General features: G+C 64.2%; 1 protein-coding gene across 4 annotated transcripts in view; it reads right to left on the bottom strand.

The window, feature by feature from the left end:
• Positions 1–3,208: 3,208 nt before the first annotated feature.
• The window catches only part of SYT7 (synaptotagmin 7), a 56,050-nt gene continuing 43,861 nt past the window's right edge, over positions 3,209–15,397 (bottom strand). For 2 of the 4 annotated variants that reach the window (XM_070427212.1, XM_070427213.1), the window contains 6 exons: positions 15,167–15,302; positions 10,493–10,763; positions 7,460–7,629; positions 7,215–7,329; positions 6,534–6,733; positions 3,209–5,634 (listed from right to left, as the gene is read on the bottom strand). In XM_070427212.1, the coding sequence (XP_070283313.1) occupies positions 5,530–5,634; positions 6,534–6,733; positions 7,215–7,329; positions 7,460–7,629; positions 10,493–10,763; positions 15,167–15,302 (997 nt within the window). In that variant the 3' untranslated portion in view covers positions 3,209–5,529. The remainder of the gene's footprint in view (positions 5,635–6,533; positions 6,734–7,214; positions 7,330–7,459; positions 7,630–10,492; positions 10,764–15,166; positions 15,303–15,397) is intronic. The other 2 variants (XM_070427214.1, XM_070427215.1) reach the window with 1 other exon arrangement.

The raw sequence follows: 15,397 nt of genomic DNA, 5'->3' as shown, positions 1-15,397 counted from the left end.
CCCCTTCCTCTTCTCCCTCTTCCTCTACTCTCTCTGGTCTGTTTCCCTGTAACTCTTTCCCTGCTGCACTCACTCGAGAGCTCCAGGTTGGGCAAAGGCCCGGGGTGAGTCCCCTGGGCCGCCCTGGGCGGGCCCCTGGCTTGAGCCAGCTCCTTGGGGAGGTAGGGTTTGCTTCAAGTGGGGGCTGGTGCACAGCTGGAGAGCACTCGGAGGGCTTGTCTCCCTGAGGAAATGGGGGAGACCCGGGTAGGGAGGGGCTGTTGCCAGGACAGCAGCTGGGCAGGACAGCTAGCTCCCCTCGGTGATGAAGAGAGCACTGTGTGAGGAGTCCTAGGGCCCCTCCCCCACACCTAGCTGCCTGTGCCTCCCTCCGGGGAGCGGGAGGAGGGGGATGATTTTGGAGGGGCCACTTGTAAACCACTGTGTCTGCAGTTCCGGGAGTTGTGCGGGGCAGTCAGCAGTGCGTGGGCCCCGGGGGTGAGGTGGAGGGGGGGTCAGGAGGGCCTTGGAGGAGTTGTGGTTGTGCCAGGCATGAGGGCAGAGGCCAAGGGAGTCGGCATGAGAGCAGGAGGACAGGCAGTGGGGACGAGAGCAGAGCTGTGGCCCAGGGAGGGAGGGACTTGCCCATAAATGGGTGCTGGGCCTCCTAACCCAGAGCTCAGTCCTGCCGGAGGTCCCCTCTGGCCTTGGCTGGCAGGCAGGTCTGGGTGTGGGATGAGTGGTAGTTGTCAGTCTTCCCTCCTGGAGCCCCCCTCCCCAGAGCAGCAGAGAGGGGGGAGGGGGACCCCTCTCCTGGCTTTGTCACGCCACCCCCTCTTCCTGCCCCCCGTCAGGGGCTTGGGCAAGCAGAACAGGGCGCTTGGGACAGGACCCTGCCCAGAAGCCACCCCCTTGCCTCCCAGGCCTCCCAGGCGCCTGCTCAGCATCTGTCCTGGCGCTTCCGCAAGACACGTGGCATGTGGTTCTGGATGGACATTTATTAGCGCACCCAGGGGTGCACACGGAACACGGATTCAGACAGGGGTCCCTGCCCAGGGGGCTCACAAGCTAAACGAGACACAACAGACACATACACACAGGACACGAACACAGGGTGTGGGGCACCTTCCAGGGAGGCAGACGGTAGAGGAGCCGAGGGCCGGGGCACAGTGCGGTCAAGCATCGCCCTTCGGGGTGTCTCCGTGGGGAGCTGGGGGAGCAGAGGCAGCCCAGGATGGCGTGCCAAGCCCAGGAGGGACTCAGGAGAGAGCCCCAGGGGGCAGTGGACCGGCACGGGGAGGGAAGGGCCCATCTGTGTGGATAACAAGGGGTCTAACGACATGGAGGCAGGAGAACGAGGCAGGAAGTCCAGGAGGAGGCCCGGAGCCCATGGCGGGAGGCTGTCCCCTCGGCTGGCGAGCTGTCCCTGCTGTAGGCTGGTTCCCGGGGCCATCTCCCCGTACAGAGCTCCGGGGAAGGGGCCCTCTGAGCTACTTACCTGACCCTCGGGCCCCCTCCGATCTCCGGGGCAGAGATCAGAAGAAGAAAGAAACCACCACCTTTTAACCGGCGTTTACTCAGGCTGCCAGACATGGTGGGTAGGGAGAGGGTGTGCGGCTTCCCGTGGGGATCTCAGTGTGCAGGACGCAGCTGCTGGCCAGGGGCCGGGGAGCAGGGGGCGTGATGGCCCCCCTCCCTCGGGGGTGGACACGTGACAACCGAGGGCCCTCACTCCCTCGTGCCCGTAACAGGGGTAGCACCGTCCTCCTGAGGTGCCCTGAGAGCGACAGGCGCTGTGTCCCTGGCGGCCTGGGGAGGGGCGGCTGGATGGTCATCGCTCCTCTGTGGTCCCGAGGGCAGGAAGGAAAGGGCTCGCCACAGTGGCCAGGGCCCTGGCCCGATCCCTCGGGCTGGGCTGGCCACTGGCTCTTTGGGTTGGAGAGACTTTTCTAACCCGAAAGGATTAAACCAGAAAGGGCGGCGAGAAGCCACAGGCCCAGCCGCCGGGGCGCGAGCTCCTCGGGCCGGGAAGGAGCCACTGACCTGAACACGCGGCCCAGCGAGTGGGAGAGTGCGGGCGGCAGTGCGGGAGGTCGGGGCCCCTTGGGTTTGCCTGACCCGCCTTGGAGGGTGGTGAGGGCTCCCTGGGAGGTGGGGGTGGGGGTGTTGGACTAGGGGAGCTACAGGGGGCCCCTCAGACCTCAGGGTGACTCCACTCCTAACAAGCGGGCTTCAGGCCTGGGTCCCGAGCAGCTGCTCCCTGCTCCCGGGCAGCGAGGGCGGATATGCTAGATCTGAGGACGGGTCCAAGGGCCTCATCGCCAAGGTGACAAGATGAGGGAGACTCCGAGGCCCGGGCTCCCCACCCCTCACCCCACTGCCTCCTCCCCTGGGAGGCGAGGGAGGGCTGGGACCCACGGAGGAAACAGCCAAGGCCCTACTTTTCCACGATCCTTTATTAATCGGAATGGGCCGCGCCACAACAGCGGGGCCCCTTCCCACAAAAATATGATTTTGCAAAGAGGAAGTCTTGCTGGCTTAGAGGGTGCGTGTGGTGGAGAGTTGTTGTATGGTTCTTTTTTCCTTTTTTTTGTTTTGTTTTCCTTCGGTTTTTCTCCATCTCTCTTCACTGCATTTTTTTTTTTTTGTGACAGTGGGTTTTTGTTTTGTGGTTATTTTTTTTTTATAAAACACTTGCGCTCAAGGACTCCAACACAACACAAACAACGGCTACCAGCCCCAACCCCTGGGCCCAGCCGGGTTGGGGGTCCGGGGCCCCCCGGGCGTTTTTGTGGCTGTTTTCCTGGTGTCTGGCACCGGTGGGCAGGCGCGAGGACCTGGGCGGTGGGGTTTGCACAGCGGCGCCCTGGGGAGACGGTCACAAGGAAGGGAACCTGGACGAGAGAACGACTAAGTCTAGGGGCGCACGAAGACGGACGACGCTCCGAAAGGGGCCTGGGGCGCAGCGGAGGAGACAGGCTCCGGGGGAGGGCAGCGGGCCGGCTTCGGCTGCAGTAACTGTCTGCTCACGGGTGGCCCCTCCCCGTCCCCCGCCCGGACCCCCCGGTGGCGGCGGCCTCACAACCTCCCCTGTGAGGTAGGTGAAGTATTGTTACCATCATTTTACAGGTGGGGAAACTGAGGCCCCGGGAGGGGGGCGCGATTTGCCCAACAAGGTCCTGGGATGGTGGCAGGGCTCCGGTGCCCACCCCCGTCCTCAAGTTCCCCCATTCCCCAGACCAGCCCCGCCCTCGCCCCAGACCACCCGCCCCTTCCCGCGACAGCCCACCAGGTCCTTGGCCCTCCACGCGCGCCCCTCTCCTGCGCCCCGGCTGCGCGTCCGGGGGGGCGTGGGGAACCCCAGGCGGGTGCCTGGGCGGGTCAGACTGGGAACCGACCCCGTGCGGAGACGCTTTCTGCATGTGATTGGCTGAGAACCCAGTGGGTGGGGCTGGGGGGGGGGGGGAAGGCTGCGTTTGCCACGCCCACTCTTTGCAAATTAGTGCACCCCCTCCCCCCGCCCCCCCTCCCCTCAGGCCTGGGACCTGGCTCGTTCACCCGCTCGCCTCCCGCAGGGTGCCGGGGCCCAGGACCCCTCCACCTGTCGAGACAGCACCCTCTCCCGGCTCCCCCACAGCCTCCGGAGTCCCCGTCCTCCCGTCCCCGCTGGGGGCGGTCCCCCAGTTTAAGCAAAGCTACACTAGAGAGGCATTTGGGTTTACAAGGGGTGCGGGCGACTAGTTGTGTACACGAGCACTTTCCACTCCACGGCACGAGTCACCGACTGCGGGTGCCATCCCTCCGCCCAAGGGGCAGGGGTGAGTCAAGGTCAGAAAATGTGATCCGGGCGAGAATGCGGCCCGGCTGCGGCAGGGAGCACACGGCCCCGCTGGGGGGAGGGGGGGGGGGCAAGGAGGGTGGTTCCCAACGCCCATGCGGATGCCACGCTCCTAACCGGGAACCCTGTCCGGGGTTCTCCTTTCCCGGGGAGCCGCCCCCGTCTGGGGTAGGTAGGCCTTGGTCCGAGAACGCGGTCACCGACTGCGGTGTCCTGGCGCCACCTGGCGGTGAGTGCCGGGAATGTCAGGTCCCGGTTTGCGGACCCCGGGCTGGGAAGCTGTGGCCAGCAGTCCTGTATCAATACCGGGCCCCGCTGGGGGTGGGGGTCGGGCGGGGGGGAGCAGGGGGGATGCACGGGCTTAAGCAGGGGTGAACCCGGAATCTGCTGTCGCCAAGGGGCGGAATCTGCAGCAGCGGAGGCGGAGAAACCCCCGAACTCACCACTTCCCTCCCCACCTCCTCCACTCACCCCACCCCTCCGCTGTTCCTCCTCTCTCGGGCCCTGGAACTTTCCCTGCTTCCCTGCCCTGAACTGAGAGGGGAGCAGGAGCTGCCCGGAAGGATGGGGAGCAGGGGCGAGGGGAGGAGACGCTCCTGGAGAAGAATGGATGATGCAGAAGCAGAGACGGTGACAGGGAAGGTGAGCAAGCAGGAGGATGGAGGGGAGGAGTGTGTGCATATGTGTGTGTGTGGGGGGGCAGGTCTGCACGGACAGAGCGAGATGAAGGGAAGAAAGTAGGACTCGGGTAGAATATTGACAGCAGGGCTGGGCTGTGTGATCTGGGATGAACAAGGGTGTCTGGAAGGAAGGGCGCAGGTGGGTCCTGGCGGGATGGGATGCATACAGTAGGTGCCTAAAAGGTGTGAAATAATGCTCAAGGGATGAATGACGTCACTGGGGAAGGAGCTACTGGAGAACTCTGAACAGAGAGAAGCCCTGGGGGGGGGGAGTACAGCTGGAGGCAGCCCTGTTCTCAGCCCAGCGTCTGCCCCTCTTCCCCACCCCTCCTTCCCCCCTGCTTCTCCTCTCCTGCCCCTGGCTCAGTGCACTGTCCCCTCCGGCCTCCGGCCCCGCCTCACTCCATGAAACCCTGCCCTCTCTGCACAGTCTGCACACCGCTGGCCCCAGGGGGTCAGGGAACGAGCCCCCCACCCACACACATGCACGCGCGGGCACACACATACACACATGGTGGACACAACACAAGTACACAGGGCTGCGGCTCCAGCACCCCTGAGGGCTCTGTACTGTCCTTGGCAATCAGGGCCCAGCCGGCACCTGAAACTGCCCTGGCCAGGCCGGGGCCCAGCGCCTCGGCCTCCCCTCTCCTGGGCCTCTCTCCACTCCAGGCACCGCCTCAAAGAAAACGGGGGATGGTGCCCACCTGGCGGGCCTCTGGAGGGATCTGCCCGTCTGCCCATCTGGCTCTCGCGACCTCCCCCACTTCTTTAGTATCAGCAAGTCAGGAAGGTAAAGGGGCAAAGCAGGAAAATGGCTCCCACAGCCCCTCCCCCAGAGCTGGCCTGGCGGAGGAGGGGGCTGGTTCTTCCTAGAAACGGGGCCCAAATGATCTCTGGGACCCCTCCCTGGCCGAGCCGGCAGGGTCCTCCCCTCACCCGCGGCAGGGGGCCAGGCTGGGCGTTGTGCATAAAGTGGTGCGGGCATGATGGGGGCCCGGTCCCCCGGCCCCTGGGCCTCCTCTGGCCGCCTCAGGCCTTCAGCTGGTGCCACTGGGCCACAGGCTGCCGGGGCCGCGCGATCATGTCCTTCCAGTGCTTGACCTCCCCGGGCCCGCTCTTCCAGGACAGGTAGATCTGGGGGGAGAGGACGCGTCAGTGGCGCATTCCCAGGCGCCGTCCCTGCCCCTCGGGGGGGTGTCCCTGCCGCCTAGGATCATGGGGACCAAGGGGCCTCCTCGGGCAGGGACCAGCTACCTGGCCAGGCCCCTCCTCCCTGCCCTGTCAGCCCACTTCCTTTGGGAGCCTGGGCGCCGGCCTGTTGCACAGTGGGACCTCATACTCAGTGGGACCTCATACTCCTTGTAAGAGGAGGAAACGAGGCTCGGAAAGGCGATGACTGTTCAGAGTTAGGGCCGGGACCTGGCCCCAGGCCGCCTGCCTCCCAGGCTCACACGCTAACACTAAACCATAACGGAACAGCAACAGCTGTTTCAAAGCAGGAAAATGGAAGGGTCATGACACCGAGACACCTCCTGGCAAACCTCCAGGCCAGGCAGGGACCTCCTGGCTCATCTGTGAGGAGCAGCAGCCGCGTTTCACCAGGAGAACGTGGACAGACCTCAGGCACCCTCACACCACCCTGGGGGTGCTGCAGGGCCCGGAGCAGTAGCTCCATTTTTCACAAGGGAGAGCAGTGACGCTCAGAGGCCAGGGGCTGGCCCAAGGCCACACAGCTAAAGCCGGGGAGGTGGGACGTGCCCCACGCGGCTCGCCCTCTGCAGATGGCACCCTGGGGGACGCTGCTCCGAGGTCCTTTCCCTGAAGGTCATTTTGGGATCCCGGGCCAGCCTTCCTCCCCTGCCTTTCCAGCTGGCTGTCCTGGCGACCGCGCCTCAGCACCACACGTCCTCAGAGGCCCGGAGGGGGCAGGGACGGACCGATGTGGCCCCTTCTCTCCCAGGGCCCAGCCCTGTGCTCGCTGACCGCCCCTCCTGCGTCTTGTGAGGACAGACCCCTGCCCGCCTCACCCCTACCTTGCCGATGACGTCGTTGCGGCTGAGCCTGTCCTTGTCCATGACCGTGATGACGATGGTGGTCTCCCTCAGCTTCTCCGTGGGGACATCGAAGGCGAAGGACTCGTTGAAGATGGGGTTCAGGTTCCTCTTCATCGTCACCGTCTTCTTCTTCTCCACCCGCTTGTCCTTGTACATCAGCCACACCTTCACGTAGGGGTCTGGGCACCAGGGGGGCAGGGTCAGCCGGCAGCGGGCGGCTTCCCAGGGCGCCCATCTCCCCCCAGGGGCGGCAGCGGGGGCAGAGGGTCAGGAAAGCCCTCAGCAAGGGGGGTCGGGGACCGCGGACGGAGGAGCTGGAAGGGGGAAATTGGCCGCCGAGTAGCCCTCCCGCACACAGGGAGGCAGAAACCGAGCCGGAGATGCTGGGTCTCGCCCGAGGCCACAGAGAGCCAGGCCCCCGCAGTGTCCCTTCCCCATGCTCCTGGGAAGGACAGTCTGAGAGGACGCTGCCCCGGAGGCTGCTGCGCCCAGGGCTCTAGGGCAGAGGAGTGGGGACTGGAGGTGGGGGAGGGGGTGGGGGTGATGGGAACAGCGTGGACCCCGCCGTCCACGCCCAGCATGACCCTGTGTCCCCGAGCCGCCGGGGGGGGGGGGGGGGGGGGGGCTCCCCCTCCGCCCCCCGCCGCAGGAGGCCCGCACCTGACGTGCCCCCGATGTCCATGGCTTTGAGGTTCCGGGCTTTGATGATGTTCACGATGATGGAGTTGGCAGAGGGGTTGTAGCAGAGCGACAGGAGCAGCTCCCCTCGGCTCCCCTGGGGGACAGGGCGGGTGAGCAGGGGGGGGTGGGGAGCCCGCCCCGGAAGGCCGCCCATCGGCACCCCGCCCACAGCACGCCTGCCCCGCCAACCCCCACGCCCCCCCCTCCCCCGGGCCGGGCCTTACACTCCCATCGCTGCATGGCTTCAGATCCTTCCAGAAGGTCTGCATCTGGGTCAGGTCCACCTTGTTGAGGGGGATGGACACCTCCCCAATGGGGTCGTTGCGGCTGAAGCGGTCGTAGTCCAAGACCTGGAGGTAGAGGACCCTCTGCACCACCTTCTCGTAGGGGAAACCTGGGGACAGACAGCGCAGTGAGGGTGGGGCTGGGCCGGGGGCGTGGGCGGGGCGGCTCCTGCGCAGAGTCCCTGCCCCTTCCGGCCCCAGCCCACCTGCCCCCCCCCCACCTGCATCGGACCCTCCCTAAGCCGCAGTGAGAACTGTCATTACCCATCAGTTCCCAGTGAATTCTCCAAGGCAGATGCTCTCGGCCTTTTTTAAAAAAAAAATATATTTTCATTGATTTCAGAGAGGAAGGGAGCGGGAGGGAGAGATAGAAACATCAATGACGGGAGAGAATCTTGGATCGGCTGCCTCTTGCATGCCCCACACCGGGGATCGAGCCCACAACCTGGGCACGTGCCCTGACCAGGAATCGAACTGTGACCTCCTGGTTCATGGGTCGACGCTCAACCACTGAGCCACACCAGCCACGCTCTCTTGGCCTTCTTACAGATGAGGAGACTGAGGCTCAGATGGCTTCCATCACTGGCCCCCAGGCCCACGGCTAATGCGGAGCAGCTCTGCGACCATTCCAGCCCCCGCACCGCCCTCATCCGAGCCCGGGCACCTCTTGCCTAGACGGTCTCAAGAGCCTCCACACCGCCCTGCCCTGCCCGCTTGCCCCTGCAGTCCGCTCTCCAGGGCGGCCAGAGTGAGCTTTCAAAAATAGAAATCGCATCATAACACTCTGCCTCAAGCCTCTCAGAGGCTCCCAGGGCACTTAGAATAAAAGCCGCGCCTGCCCTGGCTCCGAACCCTCCTGCCACTTGGCCTGCTGTCCTCGCCCTCCAGGCTCGTGCCCACTCTTCGCTCAATGACTGGGCTCCAGCCGCCGGCCTCCATCACCGCTCCTGCCTGGCAGCCCCCCACCCCCCCCTGCTTTCTTTCCTGACATCCCCGATGGGGTCGGGTCCCCGGTTTACACTCCAGCACTTTCCTTTCGCAGCGCATCACAGGCCGAGATAGAGATCTGTCTGTCTGTGTCCTGGAGTCTGGCTCTCTCACTAGGATGGCCTCTCTCTCCTCAGCCCCCGGCCCAGCACCTGACTGTGTCTGGCACGTAGTGGGCACTCGATACGTATTTGTTAAGCGAATCAATCGCTGAACAAGTGCATAAGTGCCGGTGGAATGGCCCGGCGGAGCAGGAGTGTGCCGGGTGCAGCGGGAGCTGAGGCCCGAGGGGGGCGGGGGAGGAGCTGGATGGATGGAGAAGGTGCTGGGGAGCCAGGGGCAGGCCTGAAGCTGGGATCACTGGGAGGCTTTGCTGGAGGTGCAGGGGGCACAGACCAGCCTGGAGGCCTGAGGGGATCGGATCCCGATCCAGGGTATGAACTGGAAGGAGTGAGGACACAACAGCTTAGCCGGACCGATGGAGAAGGTGAAGGGCTCTGGAGGGTCCCGGCACCTTCAGCCACGGACGCCAGGCGCACAGAGAAGCCCCTGACTCGAGGGAGCAGGTGCAGCAGAGGACGAAACCCTCTGTTCCGGAACCTCCGGCCTCTCTGTGCCTCCAGGGCCCCTCCTCCTGCTGAGGGGCCTGTACCTGTCTGGTCCTCTCGGGGCACCTCGGGGCCTTGCCCAGGTGACCTGGGCATTTCCTCAGGTGAAATGCATGACGAGGGATCTGGCAATGTTGGAGGCTCCAAGAGGCCCTTGCACCTGCGTTAGCTCCCGTCAACATCGCAAGAGGCAGGCCGCTATGTGCAAACTCCTATTCACCCATCACAACCCATCTCGAGTGGCCCTTCTTCTGGGAAATGCCCTTCACCACCACCAAGGGGTGCTCATACCGGGTTCCCGCAGCTCCTGTCAGCAGCGCATGGCTTAGGTATTATATGTCTATGTCCTCCATTAGACCAGGGTGCCTCGAGGGCCACAGTTCAGCTCTGCACCCCCCTCTCGCCCCGACCCAGGAAAATGCCGGCTCAGAGTTAACGCTCGATAAGTATTTGCAGCAGGGACCGGCGGATTGGGGCTCTGCCCATAAACGTCACCCCACTAACTGGCTCCATACACCTCCAGATGGCTGAGCCTCTTGCTGGCTGTACCATCTCTACACTGACCCCCACGCTGAAACACAGGGGCACCCATGCGCTCCCCATCAATGACTTGCTTAGGGGTGAGCTGGCTGCCGCCTCGCAGAAGGGCGAGGTGCCAGATGGCTGGGGCGCCAGGTGGCAGAGTCCCTGGGGTGCACGCCGGAGGTTCTGAGAGCCAGGGAACCCGGGTTTGTTCTCACTGGTTGAGCAGGGCTGTGGGGAAAGGGCTATGGCTTCTCTAAGTCAGCCGGGCACCCAAAGGGCTTGGGGCAGGAATCATGCCTGGTCACACACCGGCTTCCTGGTTACGGTGAATCCTCGGGATAAGAGATAAAGAAGGGCCTGCAGGAGACAGGAAGGGCATTCGCCCCAAATGCTTTTACAATCTGCTGATTCCTGATTGCAAACCAAGGCACAGAGAGGCTCAGGAACTTGCCCCAGGTCACACAGCTAGTAAGTGGCAGAGCTGGGATTCAAACCCAGGAAGCCGGGGCCATAACCTGTGCTCTTAACCACCAGACTGTGGCCGCTCCAGCCTCTCCAGCTCTGCACCCTGCGGGCGCCTCCCTTCCTTCCTGCCCTCCTCTGTGTGAGTTCTGTGTCTGAGCGGAACACCCAGCTTTCCTCCTCAGCCTCCGGCTGTGAGGCCGGCTCCACTCGGCGCTACAGCGAGACGCACATGCAGCAGGTTAGCTGGGCAAGACACGTGCTGTGGGGGCGTGTGCAAGCGTGTGCAAGCATGCTCCTGTGTGCGTATCTGAACATGTGCATTTGTGCCCGTGGTCATGTGTGTACAGGTGTGGGGTGATCGGGCGGGCGGGGGCGGCTCCAGCCTCACCTTCAAAGAGGAAGGTCTCGTTCCAGTGGGGGTTCAGGTTCTTCCTCTTCACCTTGGTCTCCAGCTTGTGCTTCTTGTCCGGCAGCAGGTAGATCTTGACGAAGGGGTCGCTGGTGCCGCTGAAGTCCTTGGCCGGCAGCTCCTGGGCCTTCATGATCTTCACGGTGAGCGTGGACTCCTGGAAGTTGTAGCCGACGCTGAACTGGATGCGGCCCAGGTTCTCTCGGCTGCAGCCCTCGTGGGCCTCGTCCTCCTCGGAGCCTGGGGAGAGCTGGTGGGGAGAGGCCGGCGGGGTTGGGAGGGTTCTGCTTCCCCGAGCCTCCACTGCAGCCCGGCCCCGTTAGGAGGCCTCTCGCGCCCCAAGCCGGGCCAGAGCTGGGAGCTGCTCTGTCCCTCTGGTCGCCATGGGGCTGGGGGGCCCGGCAACCTCCACACCCAGGTGAGGATGTCAGACTGGGTGGGAGCCTTGCGCAGGCTCACAGGGGGAGCGAGGGAGGGCACAGCCGCTCGGCTCCCGTCTCCTGAACCCCAGGGCAGTGCGCGCCCCATCCCCAGCCTCGCCTGGATGTCCGCTGCCCTCCCTGCTGCACCCCAGGCTGCCCCGGCCTCCCCTGGGCCCCTGAGCTCCCTCGGCCAGCTTCCCACCCCCACAACCTTGGGGGGCGTCTTGTGTTTTGTGAAACACAACAACCAGCAGATGAGGGGACTGTGCACCCCTGTGACCTTTCCTTGGACAGTGACTGGGGTTCTGAGGATGGTGGGGTTTACGAAAGGAGAGGTGAGTTAGGGGAGCCTGATGTGACGGGGTTGGGGAGCCCGGGGGGGGGGCAGCAGAGTTGTTTAAAAGGAGCCTCAGGTGCCAGTACGCACACCAGGCGAGGGCCACTGGGAGGGAAGACTACGCCGATCCAGTCCCCACCCCTCAGGGGGGCACTTGGGCCGACCCAGCAATGGACAGACGGACAGGTGCACGGAGGGTGGCGCGGGGTCCCATTCCCAGGCCGACACCGAAATAGGAAGGGACTGGGGGGGGTCTCCCAGCCAAGTCTCCTCAGCTGTGGCTGCTCATTGGGAATATCTGGGGAGGTAAGAGAATACCACCCACTCCGGCCTCCTGGGTCCCCCCGAGACCGCTCCCTAAGCCCAGGCCTCCCGCACAAACAGCTCCTCGATGATGGGATGAGCCAGGGGCGGCCCAGATGAAACTGCCGAGCCCGGTTTTCTCTCCCCACTTGCCCCACGGGAGCCTTCTCTGCGGCCCCTCTTCCCTCCCGGAGAGGTGGCCCCAAGCTCGGAAACCCTAAGTAATATCGGTGGTAAGAATACGGGGAGGGCGCACCTACCATGGCAGGAGACTTACGTCACCTTCTTACCGATTCCTGACAACGCGGGGAGGCCGTGATCACCACTCGAGCTGAGGAGACCGGCTCAGAGAGGTTAAGTCACACGCCCAAGATCGCACAGCAGCACGAACCCTCTCTGCCTCTGAGGCCCACTCTTTCCACCAAGCAGGCCCCTGTCCCAGGGCCAGGCTGAGCCTTCCCCCCAAGCCAGAGAGGACTGGCCGGCCCAGTCACACACAGGTAGTAGTAGCTGCCGCGCACCTGGCCCGGCCCTGAGCCGGGTGCGTGGCCTCATTCTCTCCGCAGCATCCGGAGGGGGCGGCGCGGCGGCATTCCAGTTTGGTTTGGGGCCCAGGAAGATCACTAACTGGCATAGAGCCGCCGAGTGGTGAGTGGAAGCTCAAACCCGGGTCGGTGCCCGCCACACCCTGGTCCTGCCTGGAGCTGGACGGGGCGGAGCTGCCTCCCTGCTCTTCCTCACAGCGGAGGGCTCTCCAGGCAACCCTGCCAGCCCCAGCCCAGGCCCCCCGCAATGCGGCTCCCTACCCAGGTGCAGTTCTCCCCTGGTGCTCCCCCCGCCCTCCTCAAACCAGCCCACTCCCTTTGAACCTCACTTTTGGCATCTGCAGAATGGGACCGTGAGACCTAGCTCGCGGGGTTCCTGGGAGGGTTAAATGGTTCAGGTCCCTTCCATAGTCCTGCTCTGCAGTCTGGCCCCTGGCACTGCTGCTCTGGGGCCTACAAAGACCTCTTGCCCCCTCCCCTTCCTCCAAAAGTTGGGGTGGAGTCCCGGTGACTGGAGTCCAGATGACCCCCGCCCACCTGAGGCCCCTCTGGTCACTTGGCTCTTGGCTCCCAAACAAGGTGGCCTGGGGGGAGGGGCCAGTGGGCGTCACCATGGACGCAAGCAGTGCCGTGTGCTTGCTCCCAGCCTTTCAGAACCAGAGCCTGGAGCCCTAATTAACCAGCTGGGACAACTCCAGGAGCTGTTTCCATGGCAACCAAGCAGGCCACCCCCACCACGCCCCCAGGGAGGTGCTGCGGAGCCCCTGCTCACGCAGAAGCATCAGAAAGCATCTGGACTCTGGCGGAATAGCTGGTTAGTGCATCGTTCTGATACCCCAAGACTGTGGGTTCAATCCCTGGTCAGGGCACAGGTAAGAATCAACCGCGCAGCCGGCGTAGCCCAGTGGCTGAGCATTGACCTATGAACCAGGAGGTCACGGTTGGATTCCTGGTCAGGGCACGCGTCCAGGTTTCGGGCTCGATCCCCAGTGTGGGGCGTGCAGGAGGCAGCCGATCGATGTTTCCATCTCTCTCTCCCTCTCCCTTCCTCTCTGAAATCAATAAAAAGAAAATGTTTTTTAAAAGAATCAACCAATGAATGGATACATGAGTGGAACCACAAATCGATGTTTCTCTCTCTCTTTTCCTCTCGCAAATCAACCAATCCATAAATTGTTAAAAGCAGCAGGTGGGCAGTGCCGGGGCGGAGAGGCTCAGGTGGGGGTGTGGCCCAGCCTCCTCTCCGACTCTACCTTTGGCCAAACCAAAGGTGTGGGTGCCCAGGCCTTCTCCTGACCCCCAGCTTCAGACAGCCTGGGCTGGGGGCTCAGACAGCAGCTTACTTCTGCCCTGCGCACCTTCACCTTCACGGCTGACGCTAATGACCTGCCTGTGGCCTGGGGCTGGGCAAGTAGGCCTGCCGGCCACCCAGAGGCTTCGCTGGGCCCGCGAGAGGGCAGAGGCCTGCACTGCCTTCCTCTGCCTGGCTTGGGCCCCTCCCTGGGAAAGGGCCGTCCCTTCTGGGAACCGGGCTACCGGGAAGCTGGAGCCAATTAAGAGCCTGTGCAGGGAGCAGGCCGGCTGTGGCGAAGGCCTGTCCAGAGGGAGGCCTGCCCATCCGCGTGAGTTGGGAGGACAGGAGGGCAGTGGAGAGCCAGGCTCGCAAGGGCCTGGTGGGCAGGGCAAAGAGGGAGGTGAGGAGGCCCGAGGGAGACCAGGTCTAGAGCAGGGAGATCAGACGCTCTAGTCTGCACCCCAGAGAAATGTGGGCGCGTAGGCCCACCGCAGGCCTGCTGGCTGGGATCCTGCGTTTTTGTTGTTAATCCTCACCCAGGGGTATTTTTTCCATTCATTTTTAGAGAGCACGGAAGGCAGGGAGGGAGGTGGGGGAGAGAGAGAAACCTCAATGTGAGGGAGACACATCAATTGGTTGCCTCCTGCACGCGCCCCGATTGGGGCTGGGGATCGAACCTGCACCTCAGGTATGTGCCCTTGACCGGAATTGAACCCACGACCCTCTCGGTGAGCAGGCCAATGCTCTATCCACTGAGCCACACAAGCCAGGGCGGCTGGGGAATCTGCATTTTAACAAGATCCCCGGGCTGGGCTACAAAAGGGCAGTGGGGATGGATGGTTAGAACCATCCAGAACCCCAAATGGCAAAGGTGGGGCCTGGGGGCTCTGGGGCCCTCAGGGAGGGCGGGGGCTTTGGTGCCAAGGCCGTGGGCAGGGAACTCTGAGTTGCCTGATGTCGGCACTGGCCAGGGCCTGGGAGCCCACCCAGCCCCTTCCTTCTCGCTATGGGGGAGGTGGAGGGGGGCCTCGTCCCAGGAGGGGAAGTGACGTGTCCCCGGTCATGTCCAGTAGGAATCCCGCTGGCCCTGGGTCCCCCCCCTCCCCCAGCCTTCCTGGCGCTTCTGAGCTGCCACAGCTCCCACTGGCTCCTGCCTTTGGAAAGCAGAGGGGCAAATAGCTGTGACCCACGGATGCTGCCACCAGGGGGCGCCAGGTGAAGCCTCTGCCTTGGTGGAAAAAAGCAGCACCCCAGAACCACAGGCTGGGACCCCGGTGGGCGGGAGCAGACAGGACAGCCAGCACAGCTGTCCCCTCCTAGGGATCAGGGCCGGGGCTGTGCCTGCGCTCCGGCTCTCTGGACCTCAGCGGGCCCCGCAGCAGTGGGGCTGGGAGGGTCCCGGGATGGGGATCTGAGACCTGCTCCACTGGGAGGAAGCTCTGCTCACTGGCTGCCGCTCAGAGGAAGGGCACCTTCTGCCCCCGTCCTCTGTCCACTCGCCTTCCCTCTAGGGCCCTGAAAACCTCCCACACGAGTAGCTTTCCTTAGGCCCCTGTTCAGTCCAGAGAGAGACGGGGGCGGGACGATGGGCCTTCATATTCTCACTTGACAGATGGGGAAACTGAGGCACGAGAGGCCGCTGTGATGAAAGAGCTGGTCACCACGCTGGGTCCCCTGCCTGTGTGGACTGCTCCCACGCGGCCACCCACCTCCACACGCGCCCCTCCCCCGCCCGGCCGCGCAGCCTCTCACCATGAGCATCTCGCTGGTGAGGGAGTTGACGAGGTCCGAGACGGAGGAGCGCGGCTCGGTCCGGCGGTCAGACTCATCGTGCGGCGTCTGGCTGGGCACTGGAGTTGTGTTTACCGCCTTCCCTCCTGCAGGCAACCTGGGGGCCGGGGGGTCCGAATGAGCGAGCCTGGCGGTGGGTGGGCGGGGCTGGGCTCCATGGGCGGCAGGCCCCGCTCTCAGCCCCCGGCAGCG

This window comes from Myotis yumanensis, unplaced genomic scaffold (assembly GCF_028538775.1).
Source record: "Myotis yumanensis isolate MYYU_CA2020_CCGP unplaced genomic scaffold, mMyoYum1.0.hap1 SCAF_10, whole genome shotgun sequence".
Classification (NCBI taxonomy): Eukaryota; Metazoa; Chordata; class Mammalia; order Chiroptera; family Vespertilionidae; genus Myotis; species Myotis yumanensis.
Note: the sequence above shows the minus strand (reverse complement) of the source record. Positions and strands in the feature narration are given on the sequence as shown.